Source organism: Myzus persicae, unplaced genomic scaffold (assembly GCF_001856785.1).
Source record: "Myzus persicae strain clone G006 unplaced genomic scaffold, MPER_G0061.0, whole genome shotgun sequence".
Classification (NCBI taxonomy): Eukaryota; Metazoa; Arthropoda; class Insecta; order Hemiptera; family Aphididae; genus Myzus; species Myzus persicae.
The window spans coordinates 33,500-50,176 of record NW_019103547.1 but is presented as its reverse complement, the minus strand read 5'-3'; the positions used below and the strand labels follow the sequence as shown (position 1 = coordinate 50,176).

Sequence of the window (16,677 nt, the reverse complement as noted above, 5' to 3'; positions counted from 1 at the left end):
TTTTTTTTTTTTTAAATAGGTTAATGTTGTGAAATTTTTTAAATTATATTTTAACATTTTTTTTTTATTTATACGTATGGCTGAGTATTAAGTTAGGTTAATTTCAGACTTCAATATACATTTTATTATGGCGTGACAATTAAAAATAATAACAGAAATAAAAAAATCTCAATCTATTAAAGTTTACTATATGTTTTTATAATATTCAGGTTATCCAATTTGCTAACTTAAAAATTATACCACTATCCCACCAATAAAATTCAATAAAATAAAATTTTACTAATTTCTTAAAAAAAATATTGAAAGTGCTGGAGCTGATTATATACAAGACGTATTATACAAATTTGTAATAGTTTATTACAATTAAAAGTACAGGTACACATACACTACATTCGTTTCTTGTTTGTGTAGTCGTATAGATAAACATTTTAATTTTAATTGTGAATATTCAAAATTATTGATATTTATAATATTTTTGGTATTTCAGTTTATCCATATTTGATAATTGTGCAGGTTTAACATAAATTCATAAATACTAATATAGTCATTTTTTTAATTTTAAATTTATGATAAATATTTCAAAAGAATTTTTTGAAACTCTTCAACATCAATGTCTTGAATAATTTCAACATTATTTGGTTTATGAGTTAGTTTCGTATAATCAACCAGTGCCCCACCACGTGCTTTACCATCTGTAATTGGTGTTATATTTGTAACCATTGATTTTTTAATTAGTTTCGGACACAACATTGCAGCTGCAATTAAAGAATCACTAGGTAACCAATTTGGCGCGTCTAAAATTTTTGATTCTGCTTTATTTAAAAATGTTATAAATTTTGAACCAACACGACCAAGTACATTTTTTCTCCATGACTAAAACAAAAAAACAAGTTATTGATCAATTGTTTAAAGTTATTTTAATTTTGCACAATTTACCGATGATATATTAGTTGATAAAATTGTCTCCCATGGTAGTAATAAACTAACTTCTCTTCGAGTTGAATTGTAAAGTATAAAATTACTCTCTGGATCCGCTCCAAAATTAAATTTAACACCTGGACTTCTATTCCCAATACCATTAACACTACCACCAATGACATAAAATCGCTTGACTTTATACACAAATTTTGGATCCAATGATATTGCAAGTGCAACATTTGTTGCTGGTCCAAGTACAAGTATATTCAATTCACCAGGATATTTATTAGCTAAATCAATTAATGCAGCTGATGCATGCTTTGATCTATCAATATTACCAATAATTTCTCGATTGAATTTAAAATCACCAAATCCATCATTACCAAAAAAGTTATCAGATGTATGATTCTCAGTCAGAGGTTTGAATGCACCAGAGTAAACTGGAATCTATGAAATAAAAATAAAGGGTTGAATAAAAAATTCAAGTCAACACAATCATGTTTTTTGTCATATGGACACTATAAATTATGATAAAAATTGATCATCTTTATCTGATCTATAAACAAAATTTTCAGTTCAGTAAAATTAATCTTTATCTAGATAAAATTCTAGTTATCTATGCGTCCTTATTTAGATATTTTATTTAAATGGACTAAAATAAAAAATAAAAAATCTAAAATTATAAATATTATTTATGTAATCAGTATTTTGTTTACCTACCTATTACTCAAAAAACAAACAGCTTGATAAGATTTATTATTATACTAAGTATTTCAATATTAATTAATAAATTGTTAGTAAACTATTAATGTTAGTCATGCCGTACCTAAAACCAACTAACAAATAAGCCAATCCTCAAAACAACTATAACTGCTACCCGCCACCGTATAACGACGGTCTTCAATAGACACCCCCACGGCCCCACGACCCAGAAGGCGCCCACGACCTTATTCCTCTACGACATTTAGCCGCTTAATTCCAGCTTCATACAATTTATTGTGTATTAAGTTTAAACAAACTAATGAAATTATTAATAATAATTAGTATTTCTATTAAAGAATAGATCTTATATGTTGTCATTTAACTTATTCAAGTTTGGGTTTCCTGTTATTTATTGTTAAATTTTTTCAAATTTTAGTTTTTTGTATTAAGTCAGAAACTGACTATTTGTCTAGTTTTAATACAATGTTCTAATGATATATATATTTTTGCCTAATACCTGTATCACTGGAAATGTGCAAAATTTGAATCAAACCTGATTTTATCTGATATTTATTTAGATAAAAATTTGAAACATTCATCTTCATCTAAATAAATTATTAGTTATTTATTTCCAACACTGAATTATAGTTACTTTTGATTCATTTGCGATTGTCAGTGTCTTGAGCACATTTTTTTCGACGTTGGTCAAATTGGTGTTACCATAGGTGCAAGTTATTGCCACAATATCAAAATTCGTGTCGTTGTTGGCAGACACCGATAGTGTAAGCAAAAGTGCCATTGCATCATCAGAACCAGCATCCGTATCGATCACAAGCTTATCACTTTTAATTCTAGTAGAATCACTTAAATTGAATTCATAAATTTTTATTGTTAAAATACGCAGAAAACCAGTGACATACCTTTGGGGGGAGGGGGGGCATCAGAAGCATCACCCCCCGAAAATGTTTCATAAGGTATGCCACTAAAGACAACTATTATATTTATTTTAAAACAATATTTTAAATACTTAAATTATAATTTATTAATTTAAGCTTTATGGAAGTCAGTTTACCTTTTTAATAGTACTGTCGACAGAATGAATCCAAGTAGAGTTATAAATTCTGTTTTTTTCATCATTGTTGTATTTCAACTAAAAAATTAAATCGAATTAATAGTTAAAATCAAAAAGCCTACTTGTAAAGAGTGTAAAAATTTGCTAACATTTTTAATCTTACGTTGAAGGTTAGTACTCGGAACCGGATATTTATACTGAAGTCTCATACACTTTTTCTTTATATTTAATTTTATTTGACAACGCCTTCGTTTTATGTGGAGTCAATTGCACTGTACTGTTTCGTGGTTAAATATTGATTATTGACTGCAAGATCAAATTTGAATTACTGATTACAGTAAGGAACATTTACCTAATGTATTATATTAGGTAATTAATATAGTATAAATATTACATTTATATTATTACTTTAAGGTTGTGCAATGTGTAATCACATATATTATTTATTGGTGTATAGTATAATTATATAACATGATTCATGTGTGCCATGAACTTGAAATTTATTTCTATCGCTATATACTATAATGATAGGTATCAATGTATCATAAGATCATTATCAATATGTATACTATAATGTATCATATTTTTATTTGATTATTTAATTTATTTATAAATATTCTTTTGTTTTTTTAAAATAATTTATAACTGATTATATTTTAATTTATAAAATATATTACCTACTATATAGTTAAAAATAAATCTATTATACGTATATAAAAAATTATATATTCAATGATCTGGCCATCTGGAAAAACTAAAATTGGATACGCGGGTAGTAATTTGATAATAGTCGAATTGGCTATTTGTGTCACAACAAGTGTTTGTTTCATAATACTTTATAGTTCGTGTTGTAAATATATAATATATTGTTGTTATATTTGTTTCCTAACAAAATTACTAATTTGAGTTAGGTATAAAATGTAAGTATTAATTAGGGACAAACATTACAGCTACTATAGTGTAAATATCATGGAAAAATGTAGTAATAATTGTATACACTTGTTTTGTTGTCGAAAAAAAATGTTTTTGGAAGTTTTTACAGCCAACCTTCAAGTGGTGTTTCCTAGACAACACATATATAGGTTGTTACGACTCAAAATATAATACCCAACTCATACCATTTTGTATAAATTTAGGGCTCAACTCGGAGTTATCCAAAGATCTAAAAATAGAATTAATTTTTTCAGTCTAATAAACGTCTAAAAATATAGATCTTAGATACACGCAAGCTCCATTTAGACTTAACATTGATGTCTAAATGTTTAGATTAGTGACCCTAAATGTTTACTTTAGGTACCTTTCGTTTTTGTTAAAGGTTCTTGTACGATGAACATTCAAGGCGATTACTTATCTGTGATTTATTTAAATGCTTGACACTTATTGTTTCAACAAATATTAACCTTTTAAAAATATTTTTTTTCATATAATTTTAGTCCTTACAAATTTACAATAAAAAATTTTTTTTTAAGTTATATTTCTTGACATTTTTAAAGTTATCTCTAATTATTATTACTTTTTTTTAATGATAAGTAACATTTTTAATTTTATATTCTGGAGCAGAGTACTATACTAGACTATTCGATGTATTTCGATCCACAAAAATCAAATTTCAGATGATTAGTTTATGAGTTATAAGTCTTTCGAGTTAAGTTGAGCGGATTGGAATGGTACACGGTTACTCCTCAAAATGTTGATCCCTATCAACTATGATTGACTCCGCTCCACAAAACTCAAAATACTTGTAACTAATTAACTGGGTTACTCGTCAGTGGCATAACTAGGATTTTAGAAGCTGGTTGCATAAAACCTCTTAAAGCCCCTAAATGTTTAAAATAAATAAAAATAACTCTTCACTATTTTAAGTTATCGCCATTGTTTACCAAAAACGATTCTGAGCGGAGACGGTATAATATGTCAGTCTAGGATATTATATAAGGTTATTACTTATTATTAATAAGATAACCGGTAAGTTGAATTAATATTATTCTTAAATTATCGATGGTACTGAAAAAATATTTTATATATTTATGTATAATTTTGCTGTTTTGGAACGGAACTACTACAAAACGACTAAAATCGTTATTCTTTGTGTTAATATGTAATTTCTTCTAAATTTGAACTTAAAATAACTATAAAAAAGCTGTTATTTTTAGATTTTTGGTTACAGAATAAACTACTTACGAATAGAACCTTGTATCAAATTTTCAATACATTTAATACATTTTTAACTAAAAAATCATTTTTTATATTTATCAACTAGCTACTATTGTACTAGTTTATCAGTAGTCTTGTATTAAATTTCCATGTTTTTTGACCCAACTTATAAAATTGTATTGACATTTATAGAAAAAAAAACAAAAAAAATTAATATTGAAAATGTCCGTAAACAGCCCAAAACGAGTCAAAATATTTTGAAAATTTTATTAAGTATATTAATTGATAAAATAAACATATGGTGTGAATTTCAAGTATCTACAGTTATTCGTTTTTGAATTACAAAAAAATAAGAAAATTGCTACTTGAGAAAGCCAGTAAATATCCAATGTTGTAGAAATTTCAACTTCAAATGTTCACAATAATTTAATTTGACTTTCCGTTAAAATTTTTTTGATAAAGGTAGGCAAACTTATAGGAGTCTTGTATCAAATTCTTAAATCTTAGATATGAAAGAAAATTTTTTATGAATTTCTAACTTAAAAAATGTGCACATTGTCGTTATTTTTACGTATCTTGTCGACATTTGAAATTCAGACGCTCATAAAACATTATTGTGGATTAAGGCTCCACATTTTTATTTATTTCTTCTAACAACAACTTATGATGAACTTAGTATTATTTTTTTAAGTTTTTGTCCGTTATTTTTTTGTAGACATTATTCGAAAAAAACTCATAATAATCGAACATTTCATATGCCTATAAATAGTTCAACATGAGTCAAAATATTTTGAAAATTGTATGGTGTAAAGAAAAAGCTAACAGAAACATTTAGTCAAAATGTATGTATCTATGGTATATTTTTAGAGTTACACTAAAAACCAAAATCGATTTTTTCGAAAACGGGTTTTGCATAAAAATTAATGTTTATCCTTAATTTTTTGTTTGTTTTGCCTGTCACTTTTGAAAACTATTGGGAATTTTAAAATTTAAACTCCATAGCGCACCAACTAGATCCACTTTTCTACCAGGAAAGTTGCTGTTGAAGAAAATTGAAGCTCTTTTACTGCTCCAAACCGTGATGAAAGACACAAAAATAAAAATAACAAAAGACACACATCGTTGTAAAATCTAAACATTCGTTGTTCCACTCAGAATCTAAAATAAATAATTACATTTTTTATAAACTAATTTATAATATTAAGTTATTTAATTGGTTCAAAACATATACGTATCAAAACGTGACAAGGAACATTATCATATTTATAAAACAATTATAATAATAAATAATAGCTATAATTATTAAATTATTTGACAATAATAATATGGGGAATTAAATTTAATCAAAATTTACAAAAATAAAATATTCGATATAGATTATATTCATTTTTTCTTGATTTTAATTGTGCTATTAATTCATCGAAGTTTATTTTTCGACTAGTAATAAGTACCTTTACTTTAAAACTAGGTTTTTATGTCGTTGATTTAAATGTTGAGGTTTAACTTTAACTAAAGGCAATTTAATTGAATTAACTTAACTTGTCTCAGTTGATTATTTTCATTAACTTGTCCAACCTTGCAGACAGGCCACTCAATCTTTACGTCACTGCTACTCCTCCGAATTTTTTTATAAATCTAAATATCCCGTGTAATATAAAAATCTATGTAGTCATTCGAAAAAATAGAAAACTTAAAAATATACTTATACTACCTATAATTATGTAAAAAAAGTATTTTCTAAAACATTAATAGTTTTTGAAATAGTAATTGTTTTTCTATAAAAGAATCAACAGGTGTATAATTTATATCATAAACTTCAGCATTTCAGTAATGTATGTTGTCAACTCCCACCGTCATGCAATAACTTTTCTTGCAGTGCGATTTGCAATGGACTCAATTATCCCAGTGTCTACATTATGAATAGTGTTTGTAGTGTCTTGCACAACCTCGATCCGTTGCAAAATATCAATGATCCATAATAAGATGCTCCATTATTATTCGATTTTCACAAATACCTAACTAAATACGCAAGCATTTTTCCACAATGCTGTAATTAATTCTACACGGATTCATCCAAAGATATTCATCATTATTTTAGCGATCAAATATGTTGTTTATTCCGGTTTTTAGATTTCAGTGTCAGCTTGTTTAAAACGTCCGTTCGATTTGGTGGTCGATAAATACGACATCACAACTTTTATTTCGTCGAAAACTTGACGCGTACGGAGGTTAATCAGGTTATACTCTTAATGGCGCTAGATCCGCCACCTGCTTTGGATTGCGGAACCCGCTTGGTGCGTACTCTATATATGACTAATATGTTTTGGTTATTTTATTTTTACACGCCGATGAGCGGCTATAAGTACAACTCATAACCACCTTGGTAAGCAATGTGCTAAATTCGATTTGATGCTTGCGTATACGAATACCTGAGCTGCCTGATTAACCAATGGCAAACAATAAACAGAAAAAAAAATTAATTTATACTAAATATATTTATATTCCTCCTATAACCAATAGCAACCATTTAGAAACAAAAAATTACTTCTTAAATTTCAAAATCCCTGTTTGAACACCTCTCCCGGTGGACCTCCCGGTTCCAATTATAAAACTAAATCATCCATGGAACTCTTCAAACACACTCAAATAATTTCATCAATATTAATCCAGCCGTTTAGACAGGCATAAAGGACAGGCAGGCATGACAGGCTAATTCATTTTTATATATTATATATAGATGATCAAATATGAAAGTTTACAATGACATTGAATAGCATGATAAGGAAACCCCCATTGACAATCCATCCTGTAAATTTGTATTTAAAGTAGTTTTTAGACGTGGCATACATATATTACTTCTTTTTTTGGCAATGTTTTAGACATACACAAAATATATTATCACGGACGCGCGAGTAAAAGAATAAATAGCTGTTGTATATTTTATATGTTATAATGTGGACCCATACAAAATAAAAATTATATAACCGTACATTTAAAATATTGTGACATTTATGCATGCATAATTATACCTACTAAGTACGAAAAAATAAATAGATGGCTATGTTATCCACGTTGCGCTAGAACACATAAAGATACTTTGAGTTATTGTGCAATATGCATTGTAATAGAATTATCAATTTACAGAATTAAGTTAGAATTGAATGTGTCTTCGATTAAACAAACGAAAAGGATCACGAAGTATTTTTTTTTTAAAACAAAACAGAAATTCATAAAATGTAATAAAATATTATTTTACCGAATACAATGGAATAAACCTAATAAAATATAATAATTCGGCCTCATATCTATAATTATTAATTTTATATTAAACAATTTATATATTATGGATCAATTTTAATAAAATCAATATATGGTTCATACATTTCACTAAAATTTTAACACATGTATACACAATATATATTGTGTTTTAAGTTATAATTTATAATTATGAATTATTTTATATCAAGTCATTGGGTAGTTAAATATGTATATAATACTGTTAAAAAACACCAGTCGACATTTATACACAAATTACACAACTATAAAAATAATCATATAATAAGCTGATACAAAACAGGTGGCAGTACCTATAATTAGTCAATAAAATAATATATAGTAATAGAATTAGTTAACAAAAAAATTATTTGTTATAATGTTGCTTGGATTTATATTTTTCATTCAAAATTTTTAGAATCATTTATATATTTATCTCAATTTTTTAAAGACTATATCATATACTTCTCGATGTTGATGATTTTTTAAAACTATTATTAATTTATATTTTGATACTTTAATTGATGTTTTTACACTGTAATTTTTTTTATAACAGCTATAGCAAATACTACCTCAACGATAATTGTGATTTTTAGATAAGAGTTTGATTAAGAAGATTTGACATTTTTTACCTTGTCTTCTTTTACTGTGTCGCTTTTTTCCTAGATTCTGATTCCGCATAAAAATTTGTGCGACACAGTTATGGCGGACAAAAAAAAAATAATATTAAATAGAACAAAATATAATTCAAAATAAGGTATATAGAAAAATGTATTTTTATTTTTTCCCTTAATATATGGTTAATTTATAATAAACGTGAATAATATAGAATTTTGATTTATGTCATTTGTGTTTGTATTAAATATTTTAATATAAAATAGGTATAATTTATTTTCTGTCTACAATTCTGGCGGAAATAATTAATAAATCTTCAATGTGCAATGTAATTGTTCAAGCTATAATCGATGAGCCAATATTCTAGAGCATCGTTGGGGCAAATACTTATAAGTTATAAGTTTAGTGAATGTTTCATTAATTACGTCATGACATGCAAAGAAAGGTACATAAAGCGAAAAATTGCTTCAACCACTTTTCGAGTTTCATTTGAAAACACCGACAAATCTATGTGTATAGCCATTAACAACATCTAAGTAGTTTAGACAAAACTACAAAATGATAAGAATTTTCGAATTATTTATTTTAAATAATAAACTCACGTTTCACACAAAATTTATAAGCCAACAGTATTCAGTAAAACACAATAATGCGATCACAATATGTATGTGCGTACGAGCGGGTATCGAACAGGTAACTGATGAGTCCAGAATTCCAGATACAACATATCGAAACATATTATTGTACAATACATTGTAGACAAATCAGATAAGCTAGTACCTATTTGAGGAAAAACTAAAATAATGTTTTAATATGGCGTGTATTATATAATATTACTGTAGGGCTCGGAAGTTGATGACCTTAAAAACATAAAAAAAATGCAAATATATAACATAAAAATGACAAAAATGTTTTTAAAAAATTAAAAATATATGTTTTAAATTTATTAAAATACATTTTTTAAATATTTTACTCTATTTTATTATACAATTCTATAAACATTTATTAAAGCATACAAATTTCTCAAAATATGATATAAAAATGACAAATAATGTCCTTAAAAATTAAATAAAAAATTACAAATACATATATTAATATTTTTATATATTCATTGTCTTTTGAAATTACGAGTTTTTTCATGATTAATACAGATAAAAATAAAATTTCATAATTTAAATTACATTAAAACTGATGTTTTTTTTAAGCCATTGGTAATCCGAACGACCCCTTTCCCCAATCTCTTTCGGATTATCGAGACCCTTGTTAAGAACCCATGGCTATTATACAGTTTATTTCGATACATCTATATGTTAATAAACATATAGAAGTATTTCTTTATAATCAAAATGCAGAGTGTGTGTCGTACGACGCTGCTTCCGTGGGAACCGCTGAATAAGGGTTTTTGATGTGACACGGGGCACCGTCTCGACAACACACAGGGAGTCAGTCAGTCGTAGTTAGAACCGAGCATTATACATAACGTATGTTTAGCAAGAGCATTTTACATTTATTTTACAATTAGTCGTAATATAACCAGTGTTTGTTTCACAATATACAGCTATACTTAAATCGTTTTTTTACTAACAATTTAATAAAATACATTCATTATTTTAATATTAAATTGGTGCGTACGTTTATTTGGTGTTGTGCGTAAAAACCATAACACCCTACTGTATTTGTTTTATAAATTTGGTAAACAAAAAGTAACGATAGGAAGTGAACTAATGCGAAATCAGTAAAAATGTGGGAAAATTACCTAAAAATGTTAAAAATGACTTAAAAAGTAATAAACCCTAAAAAAATGCAAAATAAAAATTAGTTGTTCAGATTCAAATGCTAATGAAACACATTTGTGGCCAGAAGAGTATCGTCTAAAAAGTTTCAAAAAATAAAGTGCAAAATATATCAATTTTCGAGCCCTAAATATTAGTATCAACTTTTTTTTATGTTAAAAATAATTTTTTAAATACAATTGATAACATCGCAAATTAGTTTTGTGCGGAATCGTGCAAATGAAAAGGTATATTCGGAATCGTAAATCGCCATTCACCGTTAGTACTAGACTCTTTTCGTTTTCGATGAAATTTAGGGTACTTCGGGAGACAACTCGTTTATAGTCGGGTGACAATTTGTGTAAAAATGATTGACCTTTTTGATTAAGAGATATTCTGACTGATACAATATGTGTACTAAAACACTGTATTTATTAATCTAAATTAACATTAAATCCATAGATATTGACTTATTAGGTACTTAATTAATTTAATCAATTAATATTTCCTATAACATAAGGTTAGACATGCTGACCCAACCTAATATATATCCTATATTTATTGTAATTGTTTTTATACATTATAATATTATGTTGTACATTTGGTGTTTGTATTATAATAGACTGAGACTACACTACATGTCCTCTGCGTCATCGGTTCTCTTAAGATTTTAAAATTTCCCTTTACACAAACGCCCAAAAAGTCAAGAAATATTATAAATCTCGTAATAGGCATACGGACAATATTGTTATGAACTATATGGTTGCCTCCATATAATTTTTGCGTAAGAAATTGTTTAATTTTTAAATTCCTTTTTAATATTAAATCAAGAGCTCTGTTTTATTTTACTATTCCGACTTACTGACTATTATATTATATTATGTTATAATTGATTTTTGTAGGTACACTTGAAATTATTTGAATATTATTTAATAGCGATCTTTTTTAACAATATTATTAGTCAGCATCTCTATAATAAATTATACGCTTATATGTAAATGAAATAAATATTTATAAAATATCAACTGATGAACACATTTAAACGATTGCCACATGAACATCAAAGGTGAAGACATTTTTGTTTTAAGAATATTTTCAGTAATCCTCGTAGAAATAGTATCTATAGGTACTAAGTAGGTATGTATGAAAATATGAAACGTAGTCACTAGTCACAATAGTGAAATAATTTAATTTTTGATTTATAATTGGTATCGGTAAAGCACGATTGAGCATAACACGAGTACACGACTGAGCATATAGAATATTAATTTATGTGCGACAATCAAACCAATTTTTTTAATTTATTATTTGCATGTATTAATCCACAAATTATTATGTTATCGTGTTTATGCACAGTGTTTAAGACTGGGAGCCGAGAACTACTAAGCCCTGTATTATCGACAATGTTGTCGATTAATAAATTAATCTAGCAATAAATCAATAAATGTAAGTTTTATCCGTGATAATGACAGTAATAAACGATCAAGTCAAAACATCTTTTTTATGACACATTTGAACAAATTTATGGATGCATCGAAGGATATAGAAATACAAAAGAAAACGATTTAGTATAACAATTCTGCGATACTGAACACGATTTTGAACTGTACTTACAAAAAATATTTATTTAAATAATAACTATAATACAATTAATATAATATGGGTTAAGAAATAACACGATCTTATGAACCTAACCTAACCTCCATCTCAAAAAATTGTATTTTTTTCGCTTGCCAATTAATTTATAGTACCTAAATGTATTATGTACAATAGAATATTATATTAATATGCCCACTAACTAATTGTTTTTTTTTACCGGGGTAATTTACCTAGACCATGTCGAAGCAGGAATGCCCTGCTCAAAGGTCATCAATTTTACTGTATTACACATTACAGGGAGATTACACAGTAGTTTCTCTCCAATTCATACAAAAATATTTATCGTATAGCACTTTTCTGTAAGGAGATTTTACAATCATTATACAAACATTTTTTTTATTATCTCCCTTAAATAATTTTGAATTAATTTATAGCAATAGATAATATAGATACGTATCAAAAAAAAAAAAAATGTTCATTTAAATAATTTCGTTTTTTTACTTGAAATAACTATTTCAATTTTTATAGAAAGGTTTTGGAAAAAAAATCAGAAGTTTATACAAGATAAAAAAAATATTGTACATACATCAAATATGTTTAAGTTAGGCACAAAACCTATTTCGAGAGTGCACTCTGTGCAATATTATACTGATTGTAGAGAGTGTATAGAGAGTAAAGACCCAACTATCCGGGGAGTGATAAGCCCTTGGTACACTATAGTTTTTACCCTGTGACCAACGTTTTAAACACCGTTGATTTATGTGTATGTAATATTGTGTGTGTAGTTCTTACTCTATGATGTAATACCTATTTCACTGCAACACGTAATATTACTAAATTTGTTATTTGAATGTATCATACATACTGTTGCAGAAATAATTGCTCGCATACGATTGTTAATGCTTGTATTTGCCGACATTCAAATATCATTATATATCTGTTACCACTAAATACCTCAACAATATTATAAAATCAAATATATTGAATTATGAGCAAATATTATATAAATGTCGCAATGTATCATAATTGCAATATTACAGAAAAATTATTTTGCTATGATATATAGTAAAATCACATACAAGTTATAACTTAATATCTATGTGATATTGATTATTAAATAATGATGCGATGCTATGCAACATCTTTAAGAAATATCGCAGTGCAATTGATTCATGTGATGCATATATAACAATTATTATTATTATTATAATTTTTTGAAATAGGTAAATATTTTTGTGTGAAAGAAAAATGGGTGAACACCGACTGTCTAATCTCTCTGTAATGTGTAACATAGTAAAATCAATGTCTTTTTAGGGGACATTCCTACTTGGACGTGTTGTAATTTCCAAGGTGACATAAACAAGTATATACAAATTTACTAGTGCCAATTTTTGTCTCTCTCACAAAAAATAATTTGTATACTATTATTTATTAATGATACCATCCATACTACAAAAAAGACCCCCATTAAAAATTTTTTTAGCGCACTGACTTATGTAAAAAACATAGCTAAGTGATCGAACACCACTTAAGAAGTCACTATACTGTCTATACTATAGGTAACCAGAATAATAACGACTCGTTAGTCGTTTGCGTACAATTATTAAATTCTACTTAAATTTTAACTCGCAGCGCCTAATAGTGATAATTTCGATAAGATATACGCTTTATCTCAAAAGTGTTTGATTAATTGGTGTGCAGTTCTAAGCGATAATGCAATTTTAGATAAATGTGTCTAAATATTGATGACCGCTGGATGTTTCGGTTACGTTTTGAGTTATTATAATTTATATTACTATATGCTTAGGCTAAGCTATTATTTAGTCGAATTTATGATACTATCGAGACACGAGTTGCCAGTTTTATTTCGTATAGTATCATGAATATTCAAGTATCGAATGTTTTTGAAATGCACAGAGGAAAATGTTGTTTTAATATTGAAAACTATAAGTATAGTGAGTTTCGTGTCTTAAAATCATGTGATATGTTGTTTAGATGTACCAATAACAAATGTACATCAAGATCAGTGAATGAATCAATTACCAAAGTAATTAATACTTCAAACACACATAATCACGAGGCCGAAGGCACACATCACTACTAACCAAGAAATTTCTAGAGAAACTATAAAGTTCGTTAAAACGTAAAACAAATGATGACTTACATAAACTTCTAAGTAAATTGATATTTATTGATTTTTCAAAATACAGAAGATATTTCGATAAATTTAACTCATACAGATATGAAATCATTTAAGCGTTCTATGTATGACATAAAAATAAAGCATTTTCTGAATTTACCGACATCGACTGAATTTGGTACCAAACAGTTGAATGAAATGCAAAATAAAATTCAATACAAGGGTGAACAATTTTGTTTTATGAGTGATGATAAAAATATAATTGTATTTACATGAAAAATCAATTTAAAGGCAATTTCAAACTCGGAACATGTTTTTGGAAATGGAACCTTTACTTATGCTCCAAAATTTTTTATGCAATTATATACGTTACATATTTACAAAAATAACTGCAGCGGTGGTGGTGGCGTTTAAATGAGTGCTGACACAATTCACTGTCACCGCGGCGGCACCACCAGAACAAAAGAATTTTACCTCCACCGCAACAGTGTGTGTGGAACTGTGGACCTTATAATACTGTTCAGTGGAAATTCAAAAAGACACCATAAATAAATTACATTTTTTAGACAAATGTTTCAGACAATTATGTAACAAATCTATAAATAGATTGGAATATTTAAAACAAATCGGCACAACAAATTATAGCGATAAATTAGTTTAATCAACGACAAAGAAGCATTACATTATAATTAATAAAATACAAACATAATATTCAATTAATAGAATCACATGACAAATTAAATTTTATTAAATCATCAAAAAAAAAAAACATTTTTAATCACTCTTGTGACAGTCCTAAGTCTGAAAAAGTGAGAAAGAAAATGTTTGAAAACAATCTTAAACATTATTTTTGTAAGTACTTTTGAATTCTAGTAGACTTTTGCTATATAGTTTATGTACGCAAACGAGTTCTCCGTTTTGGGTCATTTTTCGCAGGTATTAAAAATGCATGTGTGCAAATGAGTTGTACATTTGTACGCAAACGGTTATCGCCTAATAAAACTAATATTTATTGTTTTATTGAGGATGCAGAACTAGTTTATTATTCGAAAACATTGTCGATAAAACAGTGCTTGGCCACGGCTCGTACTAATGAAATTACTTATAAATTTAAATACTTGATGTAAAAAAAATATTTTATAATATTATAGATAATAGTTTAAAAAATTATGCAAATGATAATATATAATACCGAATAAAAATTAAAATATATGAGGAAAAAAGTATCGTCAAATTGTATTTACCAGATAGGTATCAAAATGTCATTATTTTAAAAACATTGAATTCATTTAATTTCATCTTTGTGAGCTTTCAGTTATTACTTATTAGTTATAGGCATACTGTATGGTATTCATTATCTACGATAATCTCTTCTTCTAATGTAATTAATAACTATAAATTGGTGTAGTTTTACTCTATTTATTTAAATTTATAAATTCCACCTGAATGTTGATAATGAGTGTTACCTATTTGCGCCAAAAAAAATGAATTCGTTTTGGGTACTGTTTCCAACAACCCACTTGCTCCAAATTTACTTGGTATAATTATAATAAAGTAAAAAACTAATTTTTTTTATTATATACAATTTTATTTAAATCATAATTAATTATAGGAATGTTTTTAAAATAATAATCAATAACAGCTGTATAATGCACATTTTTTTGAAACAATCATCAGAATTCAGAATAAATACAAATTGTTTTTAAAAACTATAGGTAATAAATTATTACGAACTATTATAATTTATAACAAATAAGTAGTAATAGTTAATAGTACTTACATATTTTTTACTAAAAGTTACAGACATGACGTCTTTAAAATATTATAATTAACCAAGTCGTTAATTTAAAATGTTTACATAGGTAAATTTGGCGCAAATGGGCTGTCTGAAAAACATTCCTTTTTTATTTTGGCGCAAATGGGCTGTATACCCAAAACGAATTAATTTTTTCTTCGCAAATGGGCCATGCCTGTTAATAATAACTTAAATTCTCAATATGTGGTGTTTGTTCGGAGAGGATTAATATTGTAAAACGCTTATGAAAAGTTATAGGTTGAATCTGAATAAATTGCAACTATTTGAAGATTTTTGTTCATTCAATTATTTTTTGATTAAAATAACGCCTACTTAATAAATTTACAACGTCTTATCGCTTAATTTTTTTGTTCAATCTAAAATATTTTCAGAAGTTCCTGAATGACTGTAATAATTTTTTTGGGGAATTAATTAAATCAAGTTTCTCACCAATATAATGATTGCTGTAAAGTTACATTTTCGATTCGTACATTTGATACGTGAAAAGTTCGGTTCTTCAATTGTTTATTTTACACTTAGTTTATAATTAAAGATTTATGTTTCTCACAACCGGTTTCAAACGTACTATTATTACTGTCTATTATATTATGGAATATGTAGTCTATATATAATTATA

At 26.8% G+C, this 16,677-nt stretch overlaps 1 protein-coding gene across 6 annotated transcripts; it reads right to left on the bottom strand.

The window, feature by feature from the left end:
- Positions 1 to 332: 332 nt before the first annotated feature.
- On the bottom strand, positions 333 to 16,677 carry LOC111034740 (probable uridine nucleosidase 1). 6 transcript variants are annotated; one of them, XM_022316081.1, is made up of 6 exons: positions 16,491 to 16,677; positions 2,842 to 2,998; positions 2,693 to 2,770; positions 2,273 to 2,483; positions 937 to 1,365; positions 333 to 873 (listed from the first exon to the last, which is right to left on the bottom strand). In XM_022316081.1, the coding sequence occupies exons 3-6, from the start codon at positions 2,755 to 2,757 to the stop codon at positions 565 to 567; spliced, it is 1,014 nt and encodes a 337-aa protein (XP_022171773.1). In that variant the 5' UTR covers positions 2,758 to 2,770; positions 2,842 to 2,998; positions 16,491 to 16,677; the 3' UTR covers positions 333 to 564. The 6 variants fall into 6 exon arrangements, with proteins under 6 accessions (XP_022171773.1, XP_022171777.1, XP_022171774.1 ...); XM_022316085.1 differs by having other exon boundaries at positions 2,273 to 2,471; XM_022316082.1 differs by having other exon boundaries at positions 2,856 to 2,998.